We start from the raw sequence: 22,723 nt of genomic DNA, 5'->3' as shown, positions 1-22,723 counted from the left end.
GGGGTTCAGCCCCCACCCGGGGCGGCTCCGGCCGCGCCCCGCCGGCAGCGCCCCGCCGGCAGCGCAGGGGTTAACCGGCACCCTGCGCCTCTGCCCGCCTCAAAGATGGCCGCCGGCGCGACACGCGCCCGCTCCGGGGCGGGGCCAAAGCCGGGCGGGGCCGCGGTGGGTGGAGTCACGCCAGAGGCGGGGCTGCTGCGCCGGGGGCGCGGCCAATGTCGGGTGGGGCCATCCCTGGGGGCGGGCCCATCCCTCAGGGGCGTGACCATCCCGCGGGGCGGGGCCGTCCCGGGCTGTGGCGGCGATGGGCGCGGAGCGGCCGCCGGTGCCGGGCCCGGCGCTGTCCCCGCTCCCACCGCTCCCGCTGCTGCTGGCGGCCGCCGCCGCCGCCCTCCTCGGCTACTACTGGGCGCGGGTGCCGCGGGTGAGCGCGGGGGGGTCGGGGCAGGGTCGGACGGGCCCCGCTCCGCCGAGCGGCTCCGCTGACCGGCCCCCCCCGCCCCGCAGCGGCCGCTGCTCGCCGCCGGCCCGCGGTTCCGCGCCTTCCTGGAGCGACGCTGCCCCGCCGTGGGCGAGACCTTCCGCCCCACGCCCTGGTGCTTCGAGGGCCGCCTGCAGACCGTGCTGGGTGCCCTGCTCCAGGCCCGCCCGCCCGTCTCCTACCACAGGTGAGCCCGCGGCACCGGCACCAGCCCGGTTCCCCCGCCGCCCCACCGACCCGCCACTCTGCCCGCAGCGAGGCCATCCGCACCCCCGACGGCGGGCAGCTCATCCTCGACTGGGCCGAGGACCCCGGCAGCCACCAGCACCTGGAGCCCCACGCCCGCCCCACCGTCCTGCTGGTCCCGGGCCTCACCGGCAGCAGCCAGGCCGGTTACCTGCTCTGCCTGGTGCGCCGGGCCGGCCGCGCCGGCTACAGGTGAGCCCTGGGGACGGGCCGGCCGCGGTCCCGCCAGCCCCTCACGCCTCCCCTCTCCCCCAGGTCCGTCGTGCTCAACCACCGGGGCTGCCGGGGCGAGGAGCTGCTGGTGGGTGAGACCCCCAAACCCCCCCCGCTCCCGGGCAGAGCCGGCACAGCCCAGCACGGGGGGGGCCGCTGCCCGCACCTAGCTCCGCTCCCCCCCAGACCCCCCGGACCTTCTGCGCCAGCAACACCGAGGACCTGGAGACGGCCATCGCCCACGTCAAGCGCCGGTACCCGCAGGCCCCACTGCTGGCCGTGGGCGTCTCTCTGGGCGGGTACGGGCAGCTCCCGCGCCGGGCAGGGGACGGGATGGTGGCACGGCTGCCCCTGACCAGCTGCGCCGCAGGATGCAGGTGCTGAACTACCTGGGGCGGCGGGGGCAGGCGGCGGGGCTGGCAGCGGCCATGGCCCTCTCCCCCGGCTGGGACCCCTGTGCCTCGACCGCGTCGCTGGAGAAGCCCCTCAATGCTCTGCTCTTCAACCAGCGCCTCGCTGCCAGCCTGTGCCGGCTCATCAGCAGGTGGGTGGGGGGCACGGGGAGGGCTGCACCCCCCACTGGGGTGGGCACCGGTGCTGGTGGCATCACCCAGCGCTGACCCCGGACCCGGTGCAGGCACAGGGCAGCGATCGGGGAGAAGGTGGACGTGGAGCACGTCCTGCAGGTAGGACCCGGCCCCCACCCTGGCCCTGTGGGCCGAGCCCCCCCTGACCCCCATGCCGCAGGCACGCACCATCCGGGAGTTCGACGAGCGCTACACGGCCCAGGCCTTCGGCTACCGCTCCTGCCTTGAGTACTACCAGGCGGCCAGCCCCACGCACTGGCTCCACCACATCCGCGTGCCCGTGCTCTGCCTCAACGCCTCTGACGACCCCTTCTCCCCGCTACACGGTGAGTGGGGGGCCGTGGGGGGGGGCAGTGGGTGCAGCCCCACAGCAGGGTGCACCGGCAGCTGACCCCCCCCCCTCGGTCGCCCAGCCATCCCCGTGGAGGCCGCCTGGCACCTCCCCCACGTGGCACTGCTGGTGACGGCCCACGGGGGACATGTTGGCTTCCTGGAGGGGCTCTGCCCCCGCCCCGGCAGCTACATGGAGCGACTCTTCGCCCAGTTTGCCAGCGCCGTCTTCGAGCACAGGGAGGAGCTGCGGCAGCTGGAGGGGGACGAGGAGGGGGCTGCAGGGCAGGACGCTGCCTGACCCCACAATAAACCCACGCAGCTGCAGCCACGTGTCTGTGGGCTGAGCAGGGAGGGCGGGGGGGGCCCACAGCAGCCCCCCTCAGCTGGGAGCAGCGCTGGAGCCAGCCCCCCAGCACAGACGGGACAGTGCTGCCTTCACGCTCCAGTTTTAATGGCAGCAGCAGGGCAGAGGGCTGGCGGGTCCCCCCTCCTTCCCGGGGCCAGCCCCACGCCCCACTGCAGCCAGCACAGTCCTGCTGGGGCGGGGCCCCGTGCGGCTCCCGGGCCTCTGGTCCGCTCCCCGAGTGCCAGCGGGGACAGCAGGGCCGGGGCTGGTCCCTCATCTGCTTCACAGTCTGCTCGGGGCGGGCCGAGGCACGGCAGGGGCTGGCCAGCCTGGGGGGTCCGTCCTGGCACGGGAGGGGGCCTACAGGAACCCCGGGAAGGTGAGCTGCAGCAGCAGGATGGCGGCCACGATGAGCCCAGCACAGAGCAGCAGCAGCAGCCAGACAGGGAGGGAGCCTGCGGAGGAGAGAGGGGTGAGGACGGGCACTGCGGCCCCTGGCCCCCCTGCACATGCCGAGGCAGCCCCGCTGCAGGCTGGGCAGCAGGCACGCCAGCACCCAAGGGCACGCCAGCACCCCGGGCAGCCCCCCAGCACCTACGTCGGCTGGGAAGCAGGTGCAGCTTGCAGCGGCTGTCGACGGCCACGCTGAGCAGGGCGGCCTCGTTCCCTGCCAGCAGCTCCCGCCCACGCCGGCTCTCGGGGACGAAGGCCACATCCGTCACCACGATGCCGTGCGCCTCCTTCACGTAGTACAGCCTCTGCGGGGCAGGAGCAGGGGGTGGCCTGAGGCAGCTCAGCCCCGGGGGGGGCACTGCGGCTGCCCCCGTGCCCCTCCCTGCCCAGCCAGCCGCTCCCCGAGCAGCCCTGCCGCCCCCACAGCTCACCTGCAGCGAGAAGGCAATGTGGATGGCGACAGAGCCCGTCACCGTGCCCAGCCCCAGGAAGGTGCCTGAGTCACTGCAGGGGGGAGGGCAATGAGTGGGGGCTGGCGCAGCCCCCAGCCCCGCACCTGCCCGGCCCCGGGGTACCTGATGGAGAGGCAGGAGATCACCTCGCTGCCGCAGGGCCGGGTCAGCAGCGGCAGGAAGCTCTTCCCGTCCCACTTGGTCAGGTAGCAGGGCGGGGGGCGGCGCTCCCGCTTGTGGGGCACCTGCACTGTGTAGAGCCGCAGCGCCCCGGCGTTGTCCTCCACGGCCCCGAACCTGCCCCAGGAGAGCATGGGGTGCATTGGCTGCGAGAAGGGCCCAGCACCCTCCCCACCTCCCCTCTCCCAAGCCCAAACTCACACCCAGACCTCTCCCCACTAAAGCACACAGCAGAGCCGCTCCTTCCCCCAGCCCAGGGGAGCCGCTCCCTGCAGACACAGCAGGGGCCAGGAAAAGGCTCGGTGTGCCCCAGACTACACGTTCACATGTTCGGTCTGTGGGGGTGATCCGTTCCCAGCCCCCCGCCCGCGTGCCCCTGCCCTCACCGGCAGGCCTGGTAGCGGTAAGCCTTGTCGGGGATGCCAGGCAGGTTCTCGTTCCAGCGCAGCCCCGTCACCAGCTGGTCCTGTTGCCACACGCAGCACTGGAAGTCCCGTCCCGCTGTCACCACCTGCGCACAGAGAGCGTGGGCGTCCAAGGACAGCTCTCCCCGCGGGGCCGGGGAGCCGCCCGACGCTCACCTTGTTGTCAGGGCCCAGCGCGATATCTTCGATCTCCCCGTCGTGGGCTTTGAACTCCAGCGTCTTCTTCATGCTGGGGAACTGCAAGGGCAGAGCAGGCGTTGGAGCTGTGCCCCGTGGGCCAGGGCTCCCCGGCAGCCCCAGATCCCTGCCAGGCACAGCACCCGGGGTTGCTCGGGGAAGATGCAGCGTTACACAGCCACAGGTGCTGCCGATCTGGCACTGCCAGCGCCCGGCCTTCCCCGCTGGACGCACACTGCCGCTGGCATGGCGATGCCCAGCCTCAGCCCCCCCATGCCTACCTCCCAGAGGCGGAGGAAGCCATCGGCACCGCCGGTGACGAGCAGAGAGCAGTCAGCATTGAAGCGGACGGCCTTCTGCAGGGCGTCGGGGCTGAAATCTGTGCGGACGCTGTGCAGGCTCTCCACCGTCACCTCGCTCGTCTGGCTCTGCATGTCGCTCTGCCCCGCCGGGATGGGGCCCTTCCGCTTCCGCGGCCCCTTTTCCCCACTGCCTACGGGGGGGGGGGGGCAGACAACACGGAGCCTGACACAGCTCCCTGCTGCCAGGCAGGCTGAGCGGGGAGGGGCCCCGGGCAGGCAGGAGGCCCCCACAGCACTGCCCCTTCTCCGAAGCACCCCGCAGACCGCCCACCCCCCACGCCCTGCCCCGCGGCACCAGGTGCAGGTGCTGTCACACCGCCCCCCCCGGGGAGAGCGGGGCCTCACCGTTCCGGCCGGCCGAGCCGCTCTTGGCCTCGGGCGGCTGCAGGCTGAAGCGGAGGATGTGGCAGCTGGCGTCCTGCCCCGCGGCAATGATGTCGTCGGCCAGCGCCATGGTCATGGTGGCGCGGGTCTCGGTGTCGTGCGAGTGGAGCAGGGAGGCGCTGAGCCGCCCCCCGATCTGCTCCAGCTGCAGGAAGTGCTGCAGGACGGGGCTCGGCCTCAGGCTCCGCGGCGGGGACCTGCCCCGGGGACACCCGCTCCGGCCGCCGCCCCCCGCCCTCCCCGGGGCCGCCCCGACCCCACGCCGAGCCGGGGCTCCCTCCGCCCCACGCCTGCGGCCTGGCCCCCTCCCCTCCCCTGAGGCCCCCGGCCCCACAGCTCCCCGCCCCGCGCCCCCCGCCACCACGGCGCCCACCCGCGCCCCCGGCTAAGCCGCACCACGCCATTGCGGATGCCGGTCTTGGCGGCGCCGCCGCCGCCGGCGGTGATGGCGAGCGGGCGCCGCGGGTGGAGGCGGACGGTGTAGAGCGGGAAGGGCGCCCGGTACAGCTCGGCCGGCCGCCGCGGCGCCATGGCTGCGCCGCACACGTCAGCGCGTCGCCACGCCGCTGCGTCACCGCGCCGCCGCCACGTCCGCACCGCCCCAGCCCCGCCCCCTGCCGCCCCGAGCCCCGCCCCTACCGCCCCAGCCCCGCCCCCGCCGCTCCAGCACCGCCCCACCGCCCCAGCACCGCCCCCACCGTCCCTAGCTCCGCCTCCATCGCCCCAGCCCCGCCCCCTGCCGCCCCAGCGCTGCCCCCACCGCCCCAGCACCGCCCCCACCGTCCCTAGCTCCGCCTCCATCACCCCAGCCCCGCCCCCTGCCGCCCCAGCGCTGCCCCCACCGCCCCAGCACCGCCCCCACCGTCCCTAGCTCCGCCTCCATCACCCCAGCCCCGCCCCGCCGCCCCGAGCATGCGCAGAGTGGGGGGGTTGCGGCGGGTCCGTGGGTGCCTCGCTGTGCGCCGGGACACCGCCTCCCCACGGCCCCCGCGTGGCAGCGCCCCGCACGCGCAGTCCGCGGGCAGTGGGGCGTCGTGTGTGCACAGCACTGCCTTCCATGGAGCCCCGCGTGGGCGTGGAGCGTCTCGCAGCACCCCTGTGCAGTGGGCCCCACGCGTGCGCTCCTCGCCGTGCGACGGGGCATCGCGCGTGCACTGCAGCCCAGCAGTCCCGTGCCGTGAGGGAGCACGGCAGGGGGGATCCTGACCTGCCCTCCAGCCCCACGCACATCCCTCTGCAGTGTGGCAGCACCCACACGCCCACGCGAGGCCATGGGGGGACCCCCGTGTGCCCTCCGTGGAGAGCTGGGGGTGGCCCACCTACAGCCCAGCTGAGGAGCCCCCCCGGTGCACCCCGTCCCTGGGCAGCAGGGCAGTCCCTGCCCCACATGGGGGCCCTCGTGCCGCCCGGAGCCGGGCCGGGCTCACCCCGGGTCAGCCCGCTCCCCCAGGCGCCGGCGGTCCCCCGTGGGCACGGTGCCCATGCTGGGCTGCCCTGGCACACCGGTGCTGCCCTACGGCCACTGCCCGGCCTCCGTGGTCCCCTCGCCCAGCCCCACGGCCACGGGGCAGCACCTCTGCAGCCCGAGAGGGGCGCAGGATGGGGGTCCCGTGCGCTGCTTCCCTCGGGGGCGTGGGGTCCCGTGGTCCCCACTCAGCCCCAACCCCACTGTCCCCGCCCACAGAGCCGCACGGGGCAGCGCAGTGTGGCAGGGGGCTGCCTGGGTCCCCCTTGGGTCCCCCCATCCCGTCTCCCCCCCGCCCTGGGTCCCCCCAGCTGTCTCACTGCGCCTCCCCCATCCCAGCCTTGACCTGGCCGTGACCCTCCCGCGCCGGCCTCCCCCGCCACCGGCCGGGCGGCACCCCGGCCCCTCAGGGGTCCTCACCCTGCTGCCTGGCAGGGGATGCGGGTGCCAGGATGCCGAAGGCTCCAGGTGTGCTGGGGCTGGAGCCAGGGGGACGGGGGCCTGGGGTGGGGATGGGGATGGCACAGTGTGACCCCATGTGGGTGCCCTGCCCAGTGCATGGCCTGTGCCCACGGTGCCCTGCCTGGGGCTCGGTGGCTCCCGTGTGGCTCCCACGGCACTGGGACTGGGTCGTGGGGCGAGCGGGGCTCTCGTGGGCGGCCGCAGGCCGGGGGAGACTCCGGCTGGGACAGCCCGTATCCTCCTGCTCATCCCACGGTGCCAAGGAGGGGGAGGCGAGACGTCCGCCCAGACGAGGCTGCGGGCGGGGCCGTGCCGGGAGGCAGCAGGGGGACGCAACGGCGCTCCCCAGGGCGCCCCGACCCACTGGCGCTTCGCGGGGCCGAGGTGCAGGCAGGAGCGTGGGCAGGGGCTGCCCGGTGGGGCCCGGCATGGCCGAGACCGCGGGGGCAGGCACCGGCGGGGGGTGCAGAGCAGGGCCGGCCGCCACGCACGGCTGCCCGCTGGCCACCGCTGCCCCCGGCTCCCAGGGGAGGAGAGGGGCCTGCAGCCCCCCGCGAGCCACCCGGCGCTGCCGGGGAGCGGGTGCAGGCAGGACCCCGGGGCTCTCGTCTGCCCACCCTAGTGACCCAGGGAGCCCCTCGGCAGCAGGACAGGTAAGGAGCCGGCCGAGCGTGGGAGCGGGACCCCGCATGCGGTGGCAGCAGGGGGCCCCGGGGCTGCGCCTGCCGCCCCTCGCCCTGCTGCACCGGAGCCAGATGGTGCAGGGGCCCCAGGGCAGTGCCGGGGGGCTGCCGTGGGAGGGGGTGCACGCCAGGCAGCGCAGGCACACCCTGCTCGGGTGCAGGTCGCGGGCAGGATTGAGCCCAGAGGGGTGCGGGCAGGGAGGCAGGGGCTGGCCCATGGCATGCGGGAGGGTGGGACGCAGCTCTGGGGGCACAGACACCCCACGGGTCCAGGACCTGGGGCCACTCGGCTCCCCAGGGGACAGCTGGCATTGTGGAGGATGGGTGCTGTCTGCTTTCCATTGGGGGTGACGGTGCCTGCCCCAGCCTCGGCCGCGGGCCCCAGGCCAGCTCAGCCCCCCTCTGGCCGCAGGTCCCCCTGGGGCTGCCGTGCCCCCAGAACGCGGCGCGGGAGCGGAGCCGGGTGCGGGCGCTGCGCCGGGCCTTCCTGTCGCTGCAGGCAGCCCTGCCCACTGTGCCCGCCGGCACCAAGCTCTCCAAGCTGGACATCCTTGTCCTGGCCACCAGCTACATCGCCCACCTCAGCCACGCGCTGGGGCGTGGGCCCCCCCCACCCGTGCCCTCCTGCCCACTCCATGGACACCCGCTCCTGCACCCCATGAAGGTGAGACATAGGGCACCCCTGCCTCGGGGTCCAGTTCCCCGGCACCAATCCCTGGGGTCCCCCTTGCATGACAGCACCTGGTCCCTGGGGTCCCCCATTATCCCCCATGCACGCCAGCAGCCAGCCCCCGGCGTCCCCCAGTGCACGATGCAGCTGGTCCCTGGAGTCCCCAGTGCACGCCAGCACCCATTCCCTCGGCTTGCAGCCCCTCCACCCTGGGGTCCCCAGCGTGCCCCGTGCACACCGGTAGCCGGTCCCCGGTGCCCCCCATCCCCAGGACAAGGGGCCACCCTTCCAGCCCCAACCCCTCTCCGTTTCTTGCAGAAGTGGCCGATGCGCTCCCGCCTCTACGCCGGCCCTTGGGGGGAACCCGGTCCCGGCCCCCCCGGGGCAGCCACAGCCACCAGCAGCCATGAGCACTCAGGCCTGGGGGACAGCAGGCTGGCCATGGGAGATGGCCCGCCCTGACCCGCCGGGGTGCCCACGGGAGCCCCCACGCCTGCTCTGCCCCCACAGCGCAGGGAGGCTGTGCCCCAGGGTGGGGATTTGGGGGCAGCAGCCAGAACGGGGGGAGTGCGGAGGGGGGGGCGGCGCCAACGGGATCCGCACCCCCATCCTGCACGGGGGTCCGTGAGCTCCGCAGGCACAGGGCAGGCAGTGGGATGCCCAGGTTCTCTGCCCAGCCCTGCCCTCACCCTGCCCACAGCCGCAGCGGGGCAGGACACGGGCCAGGACCCCAGGGGCACTCGGAGTGGGCAGGGATGGGTGTGGGGGGTACATGCCCCACACTGCCCACGGGGGCTGGGGGCTGCCTGGCCCGACCCGCAGCAATAAACCTGCAGCGAGCACCCGCCGCCTGCCTCCTGCCTTGGCTGCATCGGGGGCCGCGGGATGGGCCCCCCATAGGACCCTCACCCCAGGCCCTGCCCCTGCTGTGCCTGGAGGGTGGGGAGACGGGGCGATGGGGGCCCTGCGCCCCCCAGCCATGGAGCAGCTGCCCGCCCCCCTGCGCTCACCTGGCTCCCCCAGCCGGGCCCCCCCGCTGGCCCCGCGCCGTGGGAAAGGGGCCAGGGCCAAGGCTGCCGCCATAAATCTCCCCGGCTGGCAAGGCTCCTGCTCCTGGGGGGACAGCAGGGCCCCCCCGCTGCTTTGGGAGACGGGGGTCCCGTGTCCTGCAGGCTCCTGGGTAATGGTGGGGAGGGGGCTGTGTGCGGGGTTGGTCCCAGGGCTCCTCCGACACCTGCGCTCCGGAACCATTTATTGGGGGGACAACGAACACAGAGACGGGTGACGGAGGGGCTGGGAGGAGCGGGGGCGCTCGGGCCCAGGAGTGGTGCAGTAAGGCACGTGGCCAGGCCAGGGGCTCCGAGCAGCGTCCCGGCCCGGGGGGGAGAGGGCACCGCTCCCACATGTCCCCACAGCCCTGGTCCCAGAGCCCCCCCGGATGGGGGGCAGGGGCTGGCGCAGGCACCGGCAGCGTCTGGCAGTGTCCCCAGCGCAGAGAGCCGGAGGGCCCGGGGCCAGCTTGGTGTGGGCAAAGGCAGAGAGACCCTGCGCTGCCCGTGGGGGGTGCAGCCCAGCCAGCCCCCGGGGCAGGGACCCAGCCCTTCCCAGTTATTTGGTGCTCCCTGGCCGTGTATGGGCACCCCGCGGGGGGTCTGTGCCCCCTGGCCAGCGGGGCGCTGGAGAAGGGCGTGGGGGGCGGCCAGGACCCCCATGCCTGGGGGGGTCTCAGAAGGAGGTCTCCTGCAGGGCGTAGGCGGGGGCCCCAGCCGCACGGACATAGCCCTGTCCCTCCTCCTCCTCCCGCTGCCCGGGGCCGGGGGGGGCCAGGCCGTTGGCCACCCCGTTGCTCTTCACCACGGTGTCTGCGCAGTCGGTGTCCTGCAGGGACAGAGCGGGGGGCGGCAGGAGCACGGGGGGGCACTGGCCCCATGCCCCCCACTTCCCCTGGGTGCTGGCTGGGGTCCGGGCCTCTCACCTGGGCAGGGAAGCTCACGCCGCAGCAGAGCCTCTGCCGGTACTTCTGGGGCAGGCAGCAGAGCAGGCGAGGCAGCACGGGGTAGATAGTGCGGGGGTCCACAGCTGCTGCTGGCGTGGGGCCTGGGGGGCAGAGCGGAGGGTGAGCGGGGCGGGGGCTGCCACCGGCCCCCACCCCCCCACACTCACCGGTGAGCAGGCTGACCAGGAGCCCCACCAGGATGACGGTGGTGGAGTTGTGGGCGCTGTACCACATGTAGGACAGGCTGTAAAACTTCTGCAGCCCTGTGGGGCTGGGGGAGACAGGGGTTGGGGGGAAAGAGGTGGGGTGGCGGGCACAGAGCAGCACCCTCGCACCCCCCATCCCGCAGCCGCAGCGCCCGGCGCTGAGCCCCCCGTCCTGCTCACCTCTGGGGGGCCAGTGTGGGGGCCAGCAGGGTGGTGGCCAGGACGGTGGTGAGGTTGCCCACTGGGGGGTGTGTGGTGCTGTTGGGAGGGGGGGCCCTCCCGGCTGTCCCCATGCTGTGCAGCAGGCTGCCGATGCCCACCCAGAAAGCCATGGCCAGGCCCGCCAGCAGCCCCACGACGGCACCCTGTGCCAGCAGAGGGAAGGCACTGACCCCCAGCCGGGCTCGGGGTGCCCCAGCACTGCCCCCCGTGGGGTCCATGCCCCCAGCCGGGCAAGGGGGACACTCACCGTGGGGTTGGCACAGGGGAAGAACATGCCCAGGCAGAAGAGCCCCAGGAGCGGGCCCCCCACCATGCCAAAGATGCTGATGGCTGCCTGTGGGGACATGGCCTTCAGCGCCGGCTCCTCACCCCGGCCCGCAGCCGGCACCGGCCGCCCGCCGGCTGGGTGCTGGAGCTGGGGGGTCCTGCACCCCTGCCCCTACCTGCAGCACAGGGCCCAGCATGGAGGACACGTACGCCATCCCCAGGCAGAGCAATCCATAACCAAGAGCTGGGGAGAGGAGTGGGGGGTCACAGCAGCACTGGGGACCCCCCACTGCCAGCGCCAGCCCCCCCGCGCAGGCCCCCGCTCACCCAGCAGCTTGGAGAACAGCGTGGCCCGCGACTCTGACAGCCCGGGGCAGTGGGGCCGGACCAGGTCCTCCATGGTCACCGTGGCCAGCGAGTTGAAGGCAGAAGAGATGGTGCTGGGGAGCAGAGGGAGCGGGAGGGGGCTCAGTCGGGACCCCCCCAACCCCGCCAGCCCCGCAGCTGCCTGCTTACCTGAGGGACCCACTGAAGAGGCAGGCGACGAAGAGCCCGGGCAGCCCCGGCAGGTCCTGCAGCACGTCCATCACGAAGTACAGCACCAGCTGGGGCAGGGGGGTCAGCGCCTGCGGGGCCGGGGGGACCAGGGGGAGTGGGGTCCGGCCCCGCGGGCTGTGGGAGGGTGGGCCCGGCCACCCACCTGGTCGGAGTCGCCAGGGCGCTGGGCGGGCACCAGCGGGTGCTCCCGGTCGTAGACGAACATGACGAGGCCGGTCAGGCAGCTGAGGCAGAGAACGATCTGCTGGCAGGGGAAGACGGCGTAGCAGGAGCTGCGGGTGCCAGGCAGGCGTCAGAGGCGGGGGAGGCGGTGGGGGGACCTGTCCCCACCGCGGGACCCCCAGCCCCAGCCCCACTCACAGCTTGGCCTCCCGCTCGGAGCGGGCGCTGAGGTACCGCTGCACCTGCGCCTGGTTCACCCCGTACAGCGACAGCATCATGAAGATGCCCCCCACCGCCAGGGTCCAGAAGGTGTGCCGCTCGAAGGGGTCGGGGTCCAGGCTGCGGAGAGGCGCCGGCAGGGGGGTCACGGCGCCGGGTCCTCACGGCACCCTGCAACCCACGGCACAGGAAAGGGGGCAGCAGGAATGGCCCCCCCCCGCACTGTGCCAGGGTCCCTCTCCCCCACCCCAGGCCCTTCCCGGCTGCCCCACGTGTCCCCACAGCCTGATGTGCGGAGCCCGGCCCGGCACGGGCCACTCACTCGATGCCAGAGATCTTGCCCTCCTGCTCCGCCAGGCGCCAGACGCGGGCCATGCCGCCCACCCGCCGGGCGCCCACCACGATGACGGCCACCTGCCCCGCGAACATCACCAGCGTCTGGAAGACGTCCGTCCAGATGACGGCCTTCAGCCCGCCCTGCGGAGGCACAGCACCCGTCACCGCAGCCCAGTGGGGGCACGGGGCGCCCCACGGCCAGGCAGCGGCCAGCCCCGCTGCGGCGCAGCAGGCAGGGACTCACCAGCGTGGTGTACAGCGTGCAGACCAGCCCCATGGTGAGCACCGCGCTCCAGAGGTCAAAGCCCGTCACTGGAAGCGTCAGAGGCCATTAATGAGCGGGCGGGTGGGGGGGAGCCCCCCGTGGAGGATGAGGCTTCCAGCATCGCCCCCCTGCTCCTGTGCCCCCTTACCTGCGTTGAGGGCCAGCGCGGGCGCGTAGAGCACCACCCCCATGTAGATGACCTGCTGGGAGAGCAGCGCTGCAGCCATGCACGGCCCCCCATGCCCTCCCCACCCCCCCCACCCCACTCACCATCTGGAAGATGAAGGTGATGGTGCCGAAGACCCGCACCGTCTTGTTGAAGCGCAGCTCCAGGTACTGCGGGGGAGACAGGTCAGGGCACTGTCCCGCTCGGACGCGGGGTCCTGAGCAGGGGGGACATCCCCCGCATCCCCCATGTGCCCCCATGGCAGCAGGGAAGCAGAGGGGGTCAGGCAGCCCTGCCCCAGGACCTTGGCTCCTGCTGCCGGCAGAGACACAATGGGGACGGCCAGCACTGCCCAGGGCAGGGGAGGTGCCCAGGGCGGGGGATGGGACGGGTGCCAGACAAGCCGGGTGGGAGGGCTGGCTGGGCGCCAGGACAGGGGCACAGGGCAGCGGGGGACCAGGAGCCAAAAACCCTGCCAGGCGCCGTCAGGTCGTACCCTGAGGACGCGCCTGCCTGCACGTCCCGCCGGGCGCTAGGCTCCACGTGTGTGTCCCCCCCCCATCCCCGCGGGGACAACCCCGCTCACCTCGTAGGTGCTGGTGATGCGCAGGCGGTAGAAGACGGGGATGAAGATGTGGGCTGGGATGAGCAGCCCCAGGAGATAGGAGCAGCCAAGGAACCAGTACTCGGTGCCGAAGCGGTAGATCTCGCCCGGCACGCCCAGGATGGCCACGGCCGACTGGAAGGTGGCCAGCAGGGAGAGGGCGACAGGCAGGAAGCCCATGTTGCGGTTGGCCAGGAGGAACTCCTGCACCGTGCGCTGCCGGTCCCCACTCAGCGCGTAGAAGAGCCCGATGGCTACCGACAGCACGAGCAGCAGCGCAAAGATGCTGTAGTCGATCACCGTGAACTCCATGGTGAGAGTCTCCTGTTGTCGCTGCCCCGCCGGAGCCGCCGCTGTCCGGCCGCCCGCCCCGGCTGCGCCCCGCCGGCCTCATGGGCACACCGAGCCCTGGCAGCCACCCCGGCAGCAGGTCCTGGTCGGCATTTCCCCAGCACTCAGAGCTGCAGGAGGAGGGATGGGTGTCAGCTCCGGACGGGCCACGTCGGGAGCTGCACCTGACACTGCAGGGACCTTCGCTCGCTCCTCTGAGCCTCAAGGACCCGGCGCAGGCGGGATGAAGAACATCCCCTTTACCCTTCTCCTCCCTCTGGGCTGGGCTCGGCGCCGTGGCGCCCACCCCCCGGGCTGCTCGACCTGCCCCCGCCAAGGGAAACGGGAGCCTCTTCCAAAGAGCACCGAGGCCATGGTTGCAAAAACAGTCCCACCCAGGACCCCGGCAGCACCGGCCCTGCCAGCCCCACATGGCTTTGCCAAGCCCGGCAGAACCAGCCCCGCGTGGCCAAACCCAACACAACCGCCCCCGGTGCAGGACAGCCCTGCCAAGCCCAGCAACACCGGTCCTGCCCTAGCCAAACATAATATGACCCAACCGCACCGGCACCGCGCAGCCCCGCCAAGCCCAGCAGAGCCGCCCCGGGTGCGAGAGCCCAGCCAAGCTCAGCACAACCGCCCCAGCCCTGGCGCCAGCCAGCCGCCCTGGGGCCACACAGCCCAGCCAGCACCAGAGTGGCCGCCCCCACACCAGCCCACCCTGCAGGATCGGCCCCACCGGCAGCCTCTGGCCCCGCAGGACCCATGGACGGGGCTGGGGAGGGCAGACGGATGGGCAGCAGAGCCCAGCCTGTGCCAGCAAGGAGGTGCAGGAGCAGCCCTGGCGCCCAGGCCCAGCTGAGCAGGGCGACCCCCACGAAACGCACCCCACACAGCTGGGGATGGACGGACTGACAGCCTCAGAGGCTCTAGGCAGCCGCCAGACGGAGCAGACGCCCGAGCCACTGCTGGCCCTGGCACCCCCCTGCCCCGCTCACAGGCACATCCTCAGGGGCCCCCGCTGAGCCTCTGCCCCCACCCCCGGCTCCAGCTCCTCCTGAGGGGGGGACAGGCAGCCCTAGGAGCGGGGCAGGAAGGGGACATGAGCACAGACCCCCCCTCTGCCTCCACCAGCGGGCACGGGGCTGCGGGGAGCTGGGAGCCAGGAGCTGGGAGCCAGTGCCAGGGGAACGGTGGGTGCCGGCAGGGCAGGGGTTGCAGGATGCGGAGGGACCCTACTCTGCCGTACCGGTGGGGCAGCGTTAGGGGCTGCCACGGGGCAGCACAGGGCACACGGAGGAGGAAGCCAGGCTGCCGGTGGTGGGGGGGCTGGCACTGCGCCTGCCATGATCCTCGGAGGAATGTCTGCCTGGGGCATACTTGGGGGGATTAGGTTGGGCCCCACCTGGCACCCCTGCAGCCAGCACAGCTTGCCCGGGCCTGCCTGCCACGGGGGGCCAGAGGACTGGGGCGGCTGTGCTGGCACAGGGCCCCGCGGCAGCGCCAGCCGGGTGGGAAGGGGGTGAGAGGGCAGCGCCTCCCGCCTCGCATGCCACTGTCCCTGTCCGGGACACCACCCCGTGCGGCGCAACTCCTGGGCAGGGTCCAAGGTCACCCCACCGCATTCCGCTGCGGAGACTAAACACGGGGGGGGGTGTGCGGCGCCGTGGTCCCTGATGGCTGCCCCACCGGCACCACAGCCCAAGGCCCGGCAGCCCCGGGCGTTCCCAGCCCAAGGCTCCCCTGTACCCTGGAGGCCCCTCGTGTCCCTGAGTCCCTGCAGCCTCGAGCCCTGGTATTCCCCACCCAAGGCCCTGCTCCCCCAGCCCCAGGGGGCCCCGTGTCCCCAGGCTGTGGCGCCGCTCCCTTGTCCCCTGCCTTACACCTCCCCATCCCCCGGTGTCCCCGGTGACCCTCCCTGGGGCCCGGCCCTCCTGTCCCCGTTGCCCCTGCCTCACACTTCCTTGTCCTCAGTGACCCCGCTCGAGGCACCGCTGCCCAGCCGCAGTGTCCCCGGTGACCCCAGGCCACGGCCCTGCTCCCCTTCCCCGGGGTCCCTGGTGCCCTCGGCCCCAGTCCCGGCCCCCGGTCCCTCAGGGCCCCCAGTGCCCCCGGCCCCAGTCCCGGCCCCCCGTGCCCCCGCTGTCCGCAGTGACCCCGGCCCCAGGCCCGGCTCCCCGGTGCCGTCGGTGTCGGCCGAGGGCGGGCGGCCGCAGAACGAGCCCGAGCCCCAGCCCCGCGACCCCGCGCACCGGCCCCGGCCCCGACCCCGACCCCGACCCCGGCCTCAGCGTGTGTTCTCAGCCCGGCGGGGCCGCTCCCAGGCGGGGCGGGCGGTGACCTTGAAGGGCCCGGGCGGCGACCTTGAAGGGCCCGGGCGGCCCCGGTGCGACACTCACCGGCGGCGGCGACCGGCGCGGCAGAGCTCGGCCCACGTGCCTCCCTGACAGCCGCCGTCGCCTCCTGATGACGCGCGGAGCGGGCAGCGCTGCCCGCGGTGCCCTCAGAGCCACTTCCGCCCGCCCCGCCTCGCCCCCGCGCCGTGATGGCGTCAGCGGCCGCCGCCAGGCGGGGCCCCACGTGGGGCGGGCGGGGCCGCCCCTGCCCCGGCCCCGGGCCCGCTCCGCTGCCTCGGGCAGGTCACCGCGCCCCGGCACCCCTCGCTGCGGGGGACCCTCCCCGCGGCCCCGCTCGGGGTCCAGAGGGCGCCCGGCCCTGGCAGCGCCGGCCCCGCCAGGGTGGCCGCTCCCTCGGCCTCCCGGGGCAGCGCCGCCCGGTGCACCCCCCCCGTGCCCGCCAGGGGGCGCACTCGCGCTGGGCGTGTCCGGCGGGGCGGGGCGGGGCCGGGCTCGGCCGGGGCCATGGGCACTTTCCTACTGCTGCTGCCGCTGCTGCTGCCCGGGGCCGCCGGCGGCGCGGCGGTGAGCCGCGGGGGCCGGGGGGTGCCCGGGACCGGGCGTGCCGGGGGTCGGGGTGCCTGCATCGCGGGTGCCGGAGCTCAGGGGACTCTGGGGCTCCGGGGCGGTCGGGGGCCGGGAGGTGCCCGGGACCGGGCGTGCCGGGGGTCGGGGTAACCGGATCGGGGGCTCCGGGGCTCGGGGGGGGGCGGGGGGGGGCCGGGACCGGGCGTGCCGAGGGTCTGGGGTTGCCGGGGGTCGGGGGTGCCCGGGTCTGGGGGTGCCGAGGCTCGGGGATGCCGGGGCTCGGGGACTCGGGGGGTGCCAGGGGTCGGCGGGTGCCCGGGACGGGGATGCCCGGGGTCGGAAGTGCCCAGGTCGGGGGGTTCTGGGGGGGCCGAGGGTCGGCGAGTGCCCGGTCGGAGGGGTCGGGGGGTGCCAGGGGTCGGCGGGTGCCCGGGACGGGGATGCCCGGGGTCGGAAGTGCCCAGGTCGGGGGGTTCTGGGGGGGCCGAGGGTCGGCGAGTGCCCGGTCGGAGGGGTCGGAGGGTGCCCGGATCGGGGGTGCTCGGATCGGGGGGCTCCGTGTGTGGCCCGGGGTTCCGGGGGTGCCTGGTCGGGGGAGTTTCGGTGGGGGGGCCGGGGGGCCGGGACACGAGTGCCGGGGGTCGGGGGGTGCCCGTGCCGGTGCCGCCCGTGTGGGTGCCGGCGCTCGCCGTGCCCCGCCGAACACCCCCACCCCAGGTGTGCGGGCGCTGCCCGGGGCCGCTGCGGAACGGCTCCATCGTGGCCCAGTACTGCGCGTCCCGGGCCGGTGCCGAGAGCGAGGGGCGCTGCTGCCGGGAGCGGGGCGCCCGCCCGGAGCATCTGCTGGGGTACGGGGCGGCGGGGGGGGAACGGGCGGGGGTGCACTGGGGGGTACTGGGGGTGCAGGGGGTGTCGGCGGCCACATGACAGGGGTGCTCGGAGTGCGGGAGGGTGCCTGGCACGGGGGGGTGACAGGGTGGGTGTTGGGGGACACAGGGGGGTCAGGGGAATGCAGGGGGTGGGGGTGCTCGGAGTGGGAGGTGCGGGGGGCACACAGGATGGGGTGCAGGGGGTGCGAGGCATGCTGATGTCCCTCCCCCGACCGCTGCCCCCTCCCAGGCTGGACCTGAGCGACTGCTCCCTGCGCAGCCTCCCCCCGGGGCTGGCCGAGGCCGCGGCTGCCGTCGTCCTGTGAGTCCACGTGCCCCCTCCTGCTCCCCGCGAGGGTCTGGGCCAGGCAGGGAGAGGGGTCTGGGGCAGGTCTGGTGGGACCCCCCCCCGATGGGCCCCCGGGCCAGCACAGCCCTGACTCATTGGTCCCCATCTCCACCCCCGCCACCCCCAGCACCCAGGAGACACCAGCTGCTCTCCGTCCTGTTTGAACAGCGGTGGCAGTCAGGGGGGTCCCCAGTGACTGGAAAAAGGGAAACATCACCCCCATTTTTGAAAAGGGTAAAAGGGGAGACCCTGGGAACCACCGAGGAGGCAGCCTCATCTCTGTGCCAGGTCAGAACATGGAGCAGATCCTGCTGGGAGCTCTGTAAAGGCATATGGACGGCAGGGAGGTGATGCAGGACAGCCAGCATGGCCTCACCAAGGGCAAATTGTGCCTGACCAACCTGGTGGCCCTCTATAATGGAGGGATCGTGCTGGTGGATAAGGGAAGAGCAACTGATGTCATCTGTCTTGACTTTTGACAAGGCTTTTGACATGTCTCACACAACATCTTTGTCACTAAATTGGAGAGATACGGGTTTGGTGGATGGACTATTCAATGGATAAGGAATTGGATGGATGGCCACGTCCAAAGAGTTGCAGTCAAAGAACGGCTCAATGTCCAAATGGAGATCAGTGACGAGTGGTGTCCCTCAGGGGTCCGTGTTGGGACCAGTACTGTTCAATGTCTTTATTAATGACATAGCGGGATCGAATGCACCCTCAGCAGGTCTGCGGATGGCACCAAGCTGCATGGTGCGGTTGATTTGCTGGAGGGGGGGCTGGCATCCCCAGGGACCTGGGCAGACTGGGGGGGATAGGCGCATGTGAACCTCCTGAGGTTCAACAAGGCCAAGTTGGTCCTGCACCTGGGTTGGGGCAACCCCTGGTATCAGCACAGGCTGGGGGATGAAGGGATGGAGAGCAGCCCTGCCGAGAAGGACTCGGGGGTACTGGTGGACAAAAAGCTGGACATGAGCTGGCAATGTGCGCTCGCAGCCCAGAAGCCAACCGTGTCCCGGGCTGCACCACCAGCAGCGTGGCCGGCAGGGCGAGGGAGGGGATTCTGCCCCTCTGCTCTGCTCTGGTGAGACCCCCCCCTGCAGAGCTGTGTCCAGCTCGGGGGTCCTCAGCACAGGACAGACAGGGACCTGTGGGAGCGGGTCCAGAGGAGGCCACCAAAACGATCAGGAGAGTGGAACAGCTCTGCCATGAGGACAGGCTGAGAGAGTGGGGGTTGTTCAGCCTGGGGAAGAGAAGGCTCCGGGGAGACCTTATTGCGGCCTTTCAGTGCTTAAAGGGGCTTATCAGAAAGGTGGAGAAAGACCTTTTTACCAGGGCCTGTAATGACAGAACAAGGGGCAATGATTTTAAACTGAAAGAGGGCAGATTTAGATTGGACATGAGGAAGAAATTTTTTACACTGAGGGTGGTGAGGCACTGGAACAGGCTGCCCAGAGAAGCTGTGGATGCCCCATCATTGGAAGTGTTCAAGGCCAGGCTGGATGGGGCTTTGAGCAGCCTGATCTAGTGGAGGGTGTCCCTGGCCATGGCAGGGGGGTTGGAAATAGATGATCTTTAAGGGTCCCTTCCAACCCAAACCACTCTGTGACCCTCTGACACCATCCCAGAGGTACCTTATCCCTTCCCTGGGGCCGGTGTCCCTGCCAGGGAGCAGCCTGGACCCAGGCAGTGATGTGGCGCAGAGAGGGGACCCCCACCCTGCTCCACAGCCCTCCCCTGCCCTGCACAGGGGCACCCCTGGGGCCGTGTTGGGGCCAGTGCTGTTTGTGGGCACCTGGGGCAGCAGCAGGTGGGGGTCCATGGCGCCTGGTGTGTGTTTGCAGGGACCTGACGGAGAACCCGCTGAGAACCCTCCCCAGCGGCTCCTTCCTGGGCTTCACCCACCTGCAGCACCTGTGAGTAGCAGGTGGGGGGCGCGGGGGCTGCCGCGGTGCCGGGTGCTGAGCTCTGCTCTGCTCCCCAGCGCGGTGCCACTGGCGCTGGAGTGCCCGGGCGGGAGCAGCGCCTGGGAGGAGGTGACGACACGTGGGAGCAGCCGGCTCTGCCAGGGCCAGAGGAACCCCTGCAACAGCTCCGGGGAGCTCAGTATGGCAGGGGACCAGGGGACCATGTCCCCGGCACTAGGTGCTGCGGGGCTGGCAGGTAGGGGGTGGCCCTGGCCTGGCCCCGTGACCCCCAGCTCTGCTCCGCCAGCCTGGCCGTGCCCTGAGAACGCCGCCTGTGCCCCCGATGGCCCCGGCCTCGTCCAGTGCCTCTGCAACAGCCCCTTCCACGGGTACAAGTGTCTGCGCGAGGTGAGCGCCTGTGGGATGGGACTCCCCTCTCCGAGTGCCCCCCGTCTGGAGCTGGAGCAGCGTGGGCTGCGTGGGGTGGTGGGGGACAGTGGGGGGCAGTACCACTCACTGCTGCTTCCTTGCAGGGCACGTTCCCTGTGCTGCTCTTCTGCGGGATCCTGGGAGCCGTGACCCTGTCCCTGTCCTTCCTGCTGTGGGGCACCCAGCGCCGGAAAGCCAAGACCCCCTGAGCGGGGAGAGGGGTCTGTGCCAGCGCCTCTGCTGGGGACAGAGGCGGGGGGCTCTGGGTGCCTCGTGTCCTGGGGTCTGGTTCACCATGTGGGGGCCGGGGATGAATAAAGCCCGCAGCATCCTCTCTGTGTGTCTGTCCAACTCCTTCCCGGGCAGCCGGGGTGCAGGCGCGGGGCGGTGCAGGACCCTCCAGGCCGCTGTGGGGAGCCGGCCCGCGGGGGAAGAGCTCTCGGTGCTGCTTGGACCCCCGGCCCTGGAACCGCGCTGTGCTGGGGGCGTGCGGCGGGGTCTCAGCGGGGCCGGGGCCCGCGGGGGCCGGGATTGTGAATACGCGGGGCGGGGCCTTGCGGGCGGGGGCGGGGCCATGCAGGTCGCGCCGCCGCCGGCAGAGCCGCGCCGAGCCGACAGGGGCGGGGCCATGCAGATCGAGCACCGCGAGGAGTCTGCCGGGAGACCCACGCGTCACGACGACGCCGGCCGCGGGCGGGCGTGGGCGCTGCGCGGGCGCTGCGTGGCGGCAGAAAGCGGGGCTTGGGAGTTGCCGTGGTCGCGGGTCGCGCGTGGTCGCGGAGGGCGTGTGTCCGTGCGTTGTGGGTGGGTGCGCGGGTGTGTGGTGTTGCGGGCGCGGGGGTGGGGCATACTTACCTGGCAGGGGAGACACCATGATCAGGCAGGTGGTTTTCCCAGGGCGAGGCTCATCCCCTGCACTCCGGGTGTGCTGACCCCTGCGATTTCCCCAAATGCGGGAAACTCGACTGCATAATTTGTGGTAGTGGGGGACTGCGTTCGCGCTCTCCCCTGGCATTGTGGTTCCAAGGGCAGATGAGGCGGGGCGGTGCTAGTGGCGGGGCTGAGCTGGGCGCGAGGTGGTTTTGGAGTTGGCCACGTGAAGATGCAGGAGGATCGGGAGCGCTTCCCAGGGCTCGGCCACGGTCCCCCGCGGCCCCACCGGCGGGGCCAGCGGGAACGGGGCGGGGAGCGGAGGACGGCCGAGAGGCAGCGGTGCCGGAGGAGCCGGGGAGGTTCCGTGTTTTTCAAAACGAGGACCGGCGCTAAGCGGTGATGGGCACGAAAAGGAACTTCCCTGCCTGGGCCCAGCTTGTCCGGATCCTGACGCGACGGCTCCAGCGCTCGGTGGCCGCCTCCTCCACCCGGCACCCCGCGGCCGCCGGTACCGCGCCCCTGCCCGCCGCGGGGCCTGTCCCTGCACGAGCAGCGGAGCCCGGACGTGCCCGCGACGGGTCCGGACCTCTCCCGCCGGTCACGGTACCGTGAACAGCCCCAGTAGAGAAACGAGCCGCACCGCTGCACCACCCCCGCCCCGCTCTCTGTCTTTGCGACGGCCGTGCCAGGGGAGAGCGCGAACGCTCTATCGACTCGGAGCGGCTCCGCCGGCGGCATCGATATCTGCATGGCCCCGCCCCCTCCCGCGAGGCCCCGCCCCGTCGGCTCCGAGCGGCTCCACCGGCAGCATCGCGATCTGCCTGGCTCCGCACGGGTCACGCGCGCAGGGCAGCGCCACCAGGCGGCGCGGCGGACCGTTCCCCCGCCCCTCCCCGGCCGCCCGCGGCCGTGCGGCCCACCCGTGCCCGCCGCGTGGGCGATAGTCGTGACAGCGCTCGGGGGTCGCCCCTCCGACCCAGGCCTCAGCGCCGGGAGCCCCACGGGGCTGGCAGGGAGCCGCTGGCGACACGGGACGGGGGGAGCAGACGCGTCCCAGCCCCCGGCGACGAGGCCGGGCGCGGTGAAGCCCTGCGGAGCCCGGCGGGACCGGTCCCCGGTTAGCCCGAGGGTCCCGGCTGGGGCCGGTGGGACAGCGGCACCGGGGGAACGTGCGGGCCCGACGGGGGCGGTGCCTTGGGGGGGCGGGGCCATGCAGATCGCGCCGCCGCCGGCAGAGCCGCGCCGAGCCGACAGGGGCGGGGCCTTGATGGGGCGGGCGGGGCCATGCAGATCGAGCACCGCGAGGAGTCTGCCGGGAGACCCACGCGCCACGACGACGCCGGCCGCGGGCGGGCGCGGGCGCTGCGCGGGCGCTGCGTGGCGGCAGAAAGCGGGGCTTGGGAGTTGCCGTGGTCGCGGGTCGCGCGTGGTCGCGGAGGGCGTGTGTCCGTGCGTTGTGGGTGGGTGCGCGGGTGTGTGGTGTTGCGGGCGCGGGGGTGGGGCATACTTACCTGGCAGGGGAGACACCATGATCAGGCAGGTGGTTTTCCCAGGGCGAGGCTCATCCCCTGCACTCCGGGTGTGCTGACCCCTGCGATTTCCCCAAATGCGGGAAACTCGACTGCATAATTTGTGGTAGTGGGGGACTGCGTTCGCGCTCTCCCCTGGCACGGCGGTCACAAGGACAGATTCTGGGTGTTTTTGAGTCAGTTCGCGGGGTACAGGCTGCTCTCCATGGCACCGGCGTTGCGGCCCTGCTGCAGGCCTGGGGCCGAGCTCGGAGCTGGCCGCGCTCCTCTGTCCGACTGCAGGGGCCTCTGCCAGCCGCGCTCCGCCGTTTCCCTGTAGCCCCGCGATCGGGTCCCGGACCGCTGCAGGCGGCCGAGCCGGCGCGCCTGCTCCCCTCCCGGTGCCACCCTCCGGCCGTTCGGTGAACCAGGTGCTGCGGCCGCCCCGCCCCGCCCCGCCCCGGGGGCTGGCTCGGGCCGGCCACGCCCCGGATCCTCCCGCCGCCTTCGCTGCACGCGCCGCGCTCGGTCGCCGCCGCCGCGGAGCCGCCGGAGCGCACGTGGAGCCGCCATGGGCTGCCTGGTGCTGCAGGACGGGTCGGTGCTGCGCGGCC

The 22,723-nt window shown here is 73.0% G+C and overlaps 5 protein-coding genes and 2 non-coding genes across 19 annotated transcripts; 5 read left to right on the top strand and 2 right to left on the bottom strand.

Annotated features, from left to right (window-relative positions):
- Positions 1-280: 280 nt before the first annotated feature.
- ABHD1 (abhydrolase domain containing 1) lies at positions 281-2,184 on the top strand. Its single transcript, XM_075144707.1, has 9 exons — positions 281-424; positions 508-668; positions 737-919; positions 983-1,028; positions 1,127-1,239; positions 1,311-1,484; positions 1,578-1,626; positions 1,688-1,853; positions 1,941-2,184. The coding sequence occupies exons 1-9, from the start codon at positions 305-307 to the stop codon at positions 2,156-2,158; spliced, it is 1,230 nt and encodes a 409-aa protein (XP_075000808.1). The 5' UTR covers positions 281-304; the 3' UTR covers positions 2,159-2,184.
- Positions 2,185-2,290: 106 nt separating this feature from the next.
- On the bottom strand, positions 2,291-5,193 carry PREB (prolactin regulatory element binding). The gene is made up of 9 exons (XM_075144706.1): positions 5,036-5,193; positions 4,601-4,796; positions 4,175-4,386; positions 3,873-3,953; positions 3,678-3,802; positions 3,235-3,408; positions 3,091-3,163; positions 2,805-2,964; positions 2,291-2,661 (listed from the first exon to the last, which is right to left on the bottom strand). Exons 1-9 carry the CDS (start codon positions 5,168-5,170, stop codon positions 2,567-2,569), a joined length of 1,251 nt encoding a protein of 416 aa, XP_075000807.1. The 5' UTR covers positions 5,171-5,193; the 3' UTR covers positions 2,291-2,566.
- A 2,062-nt stretch (positions 5,194-7,255) lies between these two features.
- Positions 7,256-8,404, top strand: TCF23 (transcription factor 23). Its single transcript, XM_075144604.1, has 3 exons — positions 7,256-7,324; positions 7,548-7,913; positions 8,238-8,404. Exons 1-3 carry the CDS (start codon positions 7,256-7,258, stop codon positions 8,379-8,381), a joined length of 579 nt encoding a protein of 192 aa, XP_075000705.1. The 3' UTR covers positions 8,382-8,404.
- A 753-nt stretch (positions 8,405-9,157) lies between these two features.
- On the bottom strand, positions 9,158-15,786 carry SLC5A6 (solute carrier family 5 member 6). Of its 10 annotated transcripts, XM_075144699.1 has the most exons (16): positions 15,650-15,786; positions 12,903-13,381; positions 12,421-12,486; positions 12,299-12,350; positions 12,130-12,197; positions 11,872-12,026; positions 11,529-11,669; positions 11,311-11,440; positions 11,127-11,215; positions 10,938-11,050; positions 10,787-10,854; positions 10,591-10,677; positions 10,302-10,486; positions 10,083-10,186; positions 9,895-10,016; positions 9,158-9,797 (listed from the first exon to the last, which is right to left on the bottom strand). In XM_075144699.1, exons 2-16 carry the CDS (start codon positions 13,230-13,232, stop codon positions 9,645-9,647), a joined length of 1,863 nt encoding a protein of 620 aa, XP_075000800.1. In that variant the 5' UTR covers positions 13,233-13,381; positions 15,650-15,786; the 3' UTR covers positions 9,158-9,644. The 10 variants fall into 10 exon arrangements, with proteins under 10 accessions (XP_075000800.1, XP_075000799.1, XP_075000798.1 ...); XM_075144698.1 differs by having other exon boundaries at positions 9,895-10,186; XM_075144697.1 differs by having other exon boundaries at positions 10,083-10,486; positions 10,591-10,673.
- Positions 15,787-15,945: 159 nt separating this feature from the next.
- ATRAID (all-trans retinoic acid induced differentiation factor) lies at positions 15,946-20,062 on the top strand. 4 transcript variants are annotated; one of them, XM_075144693.1, is made up of 7 exons: positions 16,028-16,171; positions 16,892-17,022; positions 17,294-17,365; positions 19,237-19,308; positions 19,377-19,498; positions 19,607-19,707; positions 19,833-20,062. In XM_075144693.1, the coding sequence occupies exons 1-7, from the start codon at positions 16,112-16,114 to the stop codon at positions 19,935-19,937; spliced, it is 663 nt and encodes a 220-aa protein (XP_075000794.1). In that variant the 5' UTR covers positions 16,028-16,111; the 3' UTR covers positions 19,938-20,062. The 4 variants fall into 4 exon arrangements, with proteins under 4 accessions (XP_075000795.1, XP_075000794.1, XP_075000793.1 ...); XM_075144694.1 differs by having other exon boundaries at positions 15,946-16,171; positions 19,377-19,707; XM_075144691.1 differs by having other exon boundaries at positions 16,029-16,171; positions 16,943-17,022; positions 19,377-19,707.
- Positions 20,063-20,575: 513 nt separating this feature from the next.
- On the top strand, positions 20,576-20,739 carry LOC142081498 (U1 spliceosomal RNA). The gene has a single exon (XR_012673362.1). It is a non-coding gene; the product is annotated as a U1 spliceosomal RNA (small nuclear RNA).
- A 1,365-nt stretch (positions 20,740-22,104) lies between these two features.
- Positions 22,105-22,268, top strand: LOC142081497 (U1 spliceosomal RNA). The gene has a single exon (XR_012673361.1). It is a non-coding gene; the product is annotated as a U1 spliceosomal RNA (small nuclear RNA).
- The last annotated feature ends 455 nt before the right edge of the window (positions 22,269-22,723 follow it).

Source organism: Calonectris borealis, chromosome 3, assembly GCF_964195595.1.
Source record: "Calonectris borealis chromosome 3, bCalBor7.hap1.2, whole genome shotgun sequence".
NCBI lineage: Eukaryota > Metazoa > Chordata > Aves > Procellariiformes > Procellariidae > Calonectris > Calonectris borealis.
The sequence above is the reverse complement of the archived record's forward strand: the minus strand, read 5'-3'. Positions and strand labels throughout refer to the sequence as shown.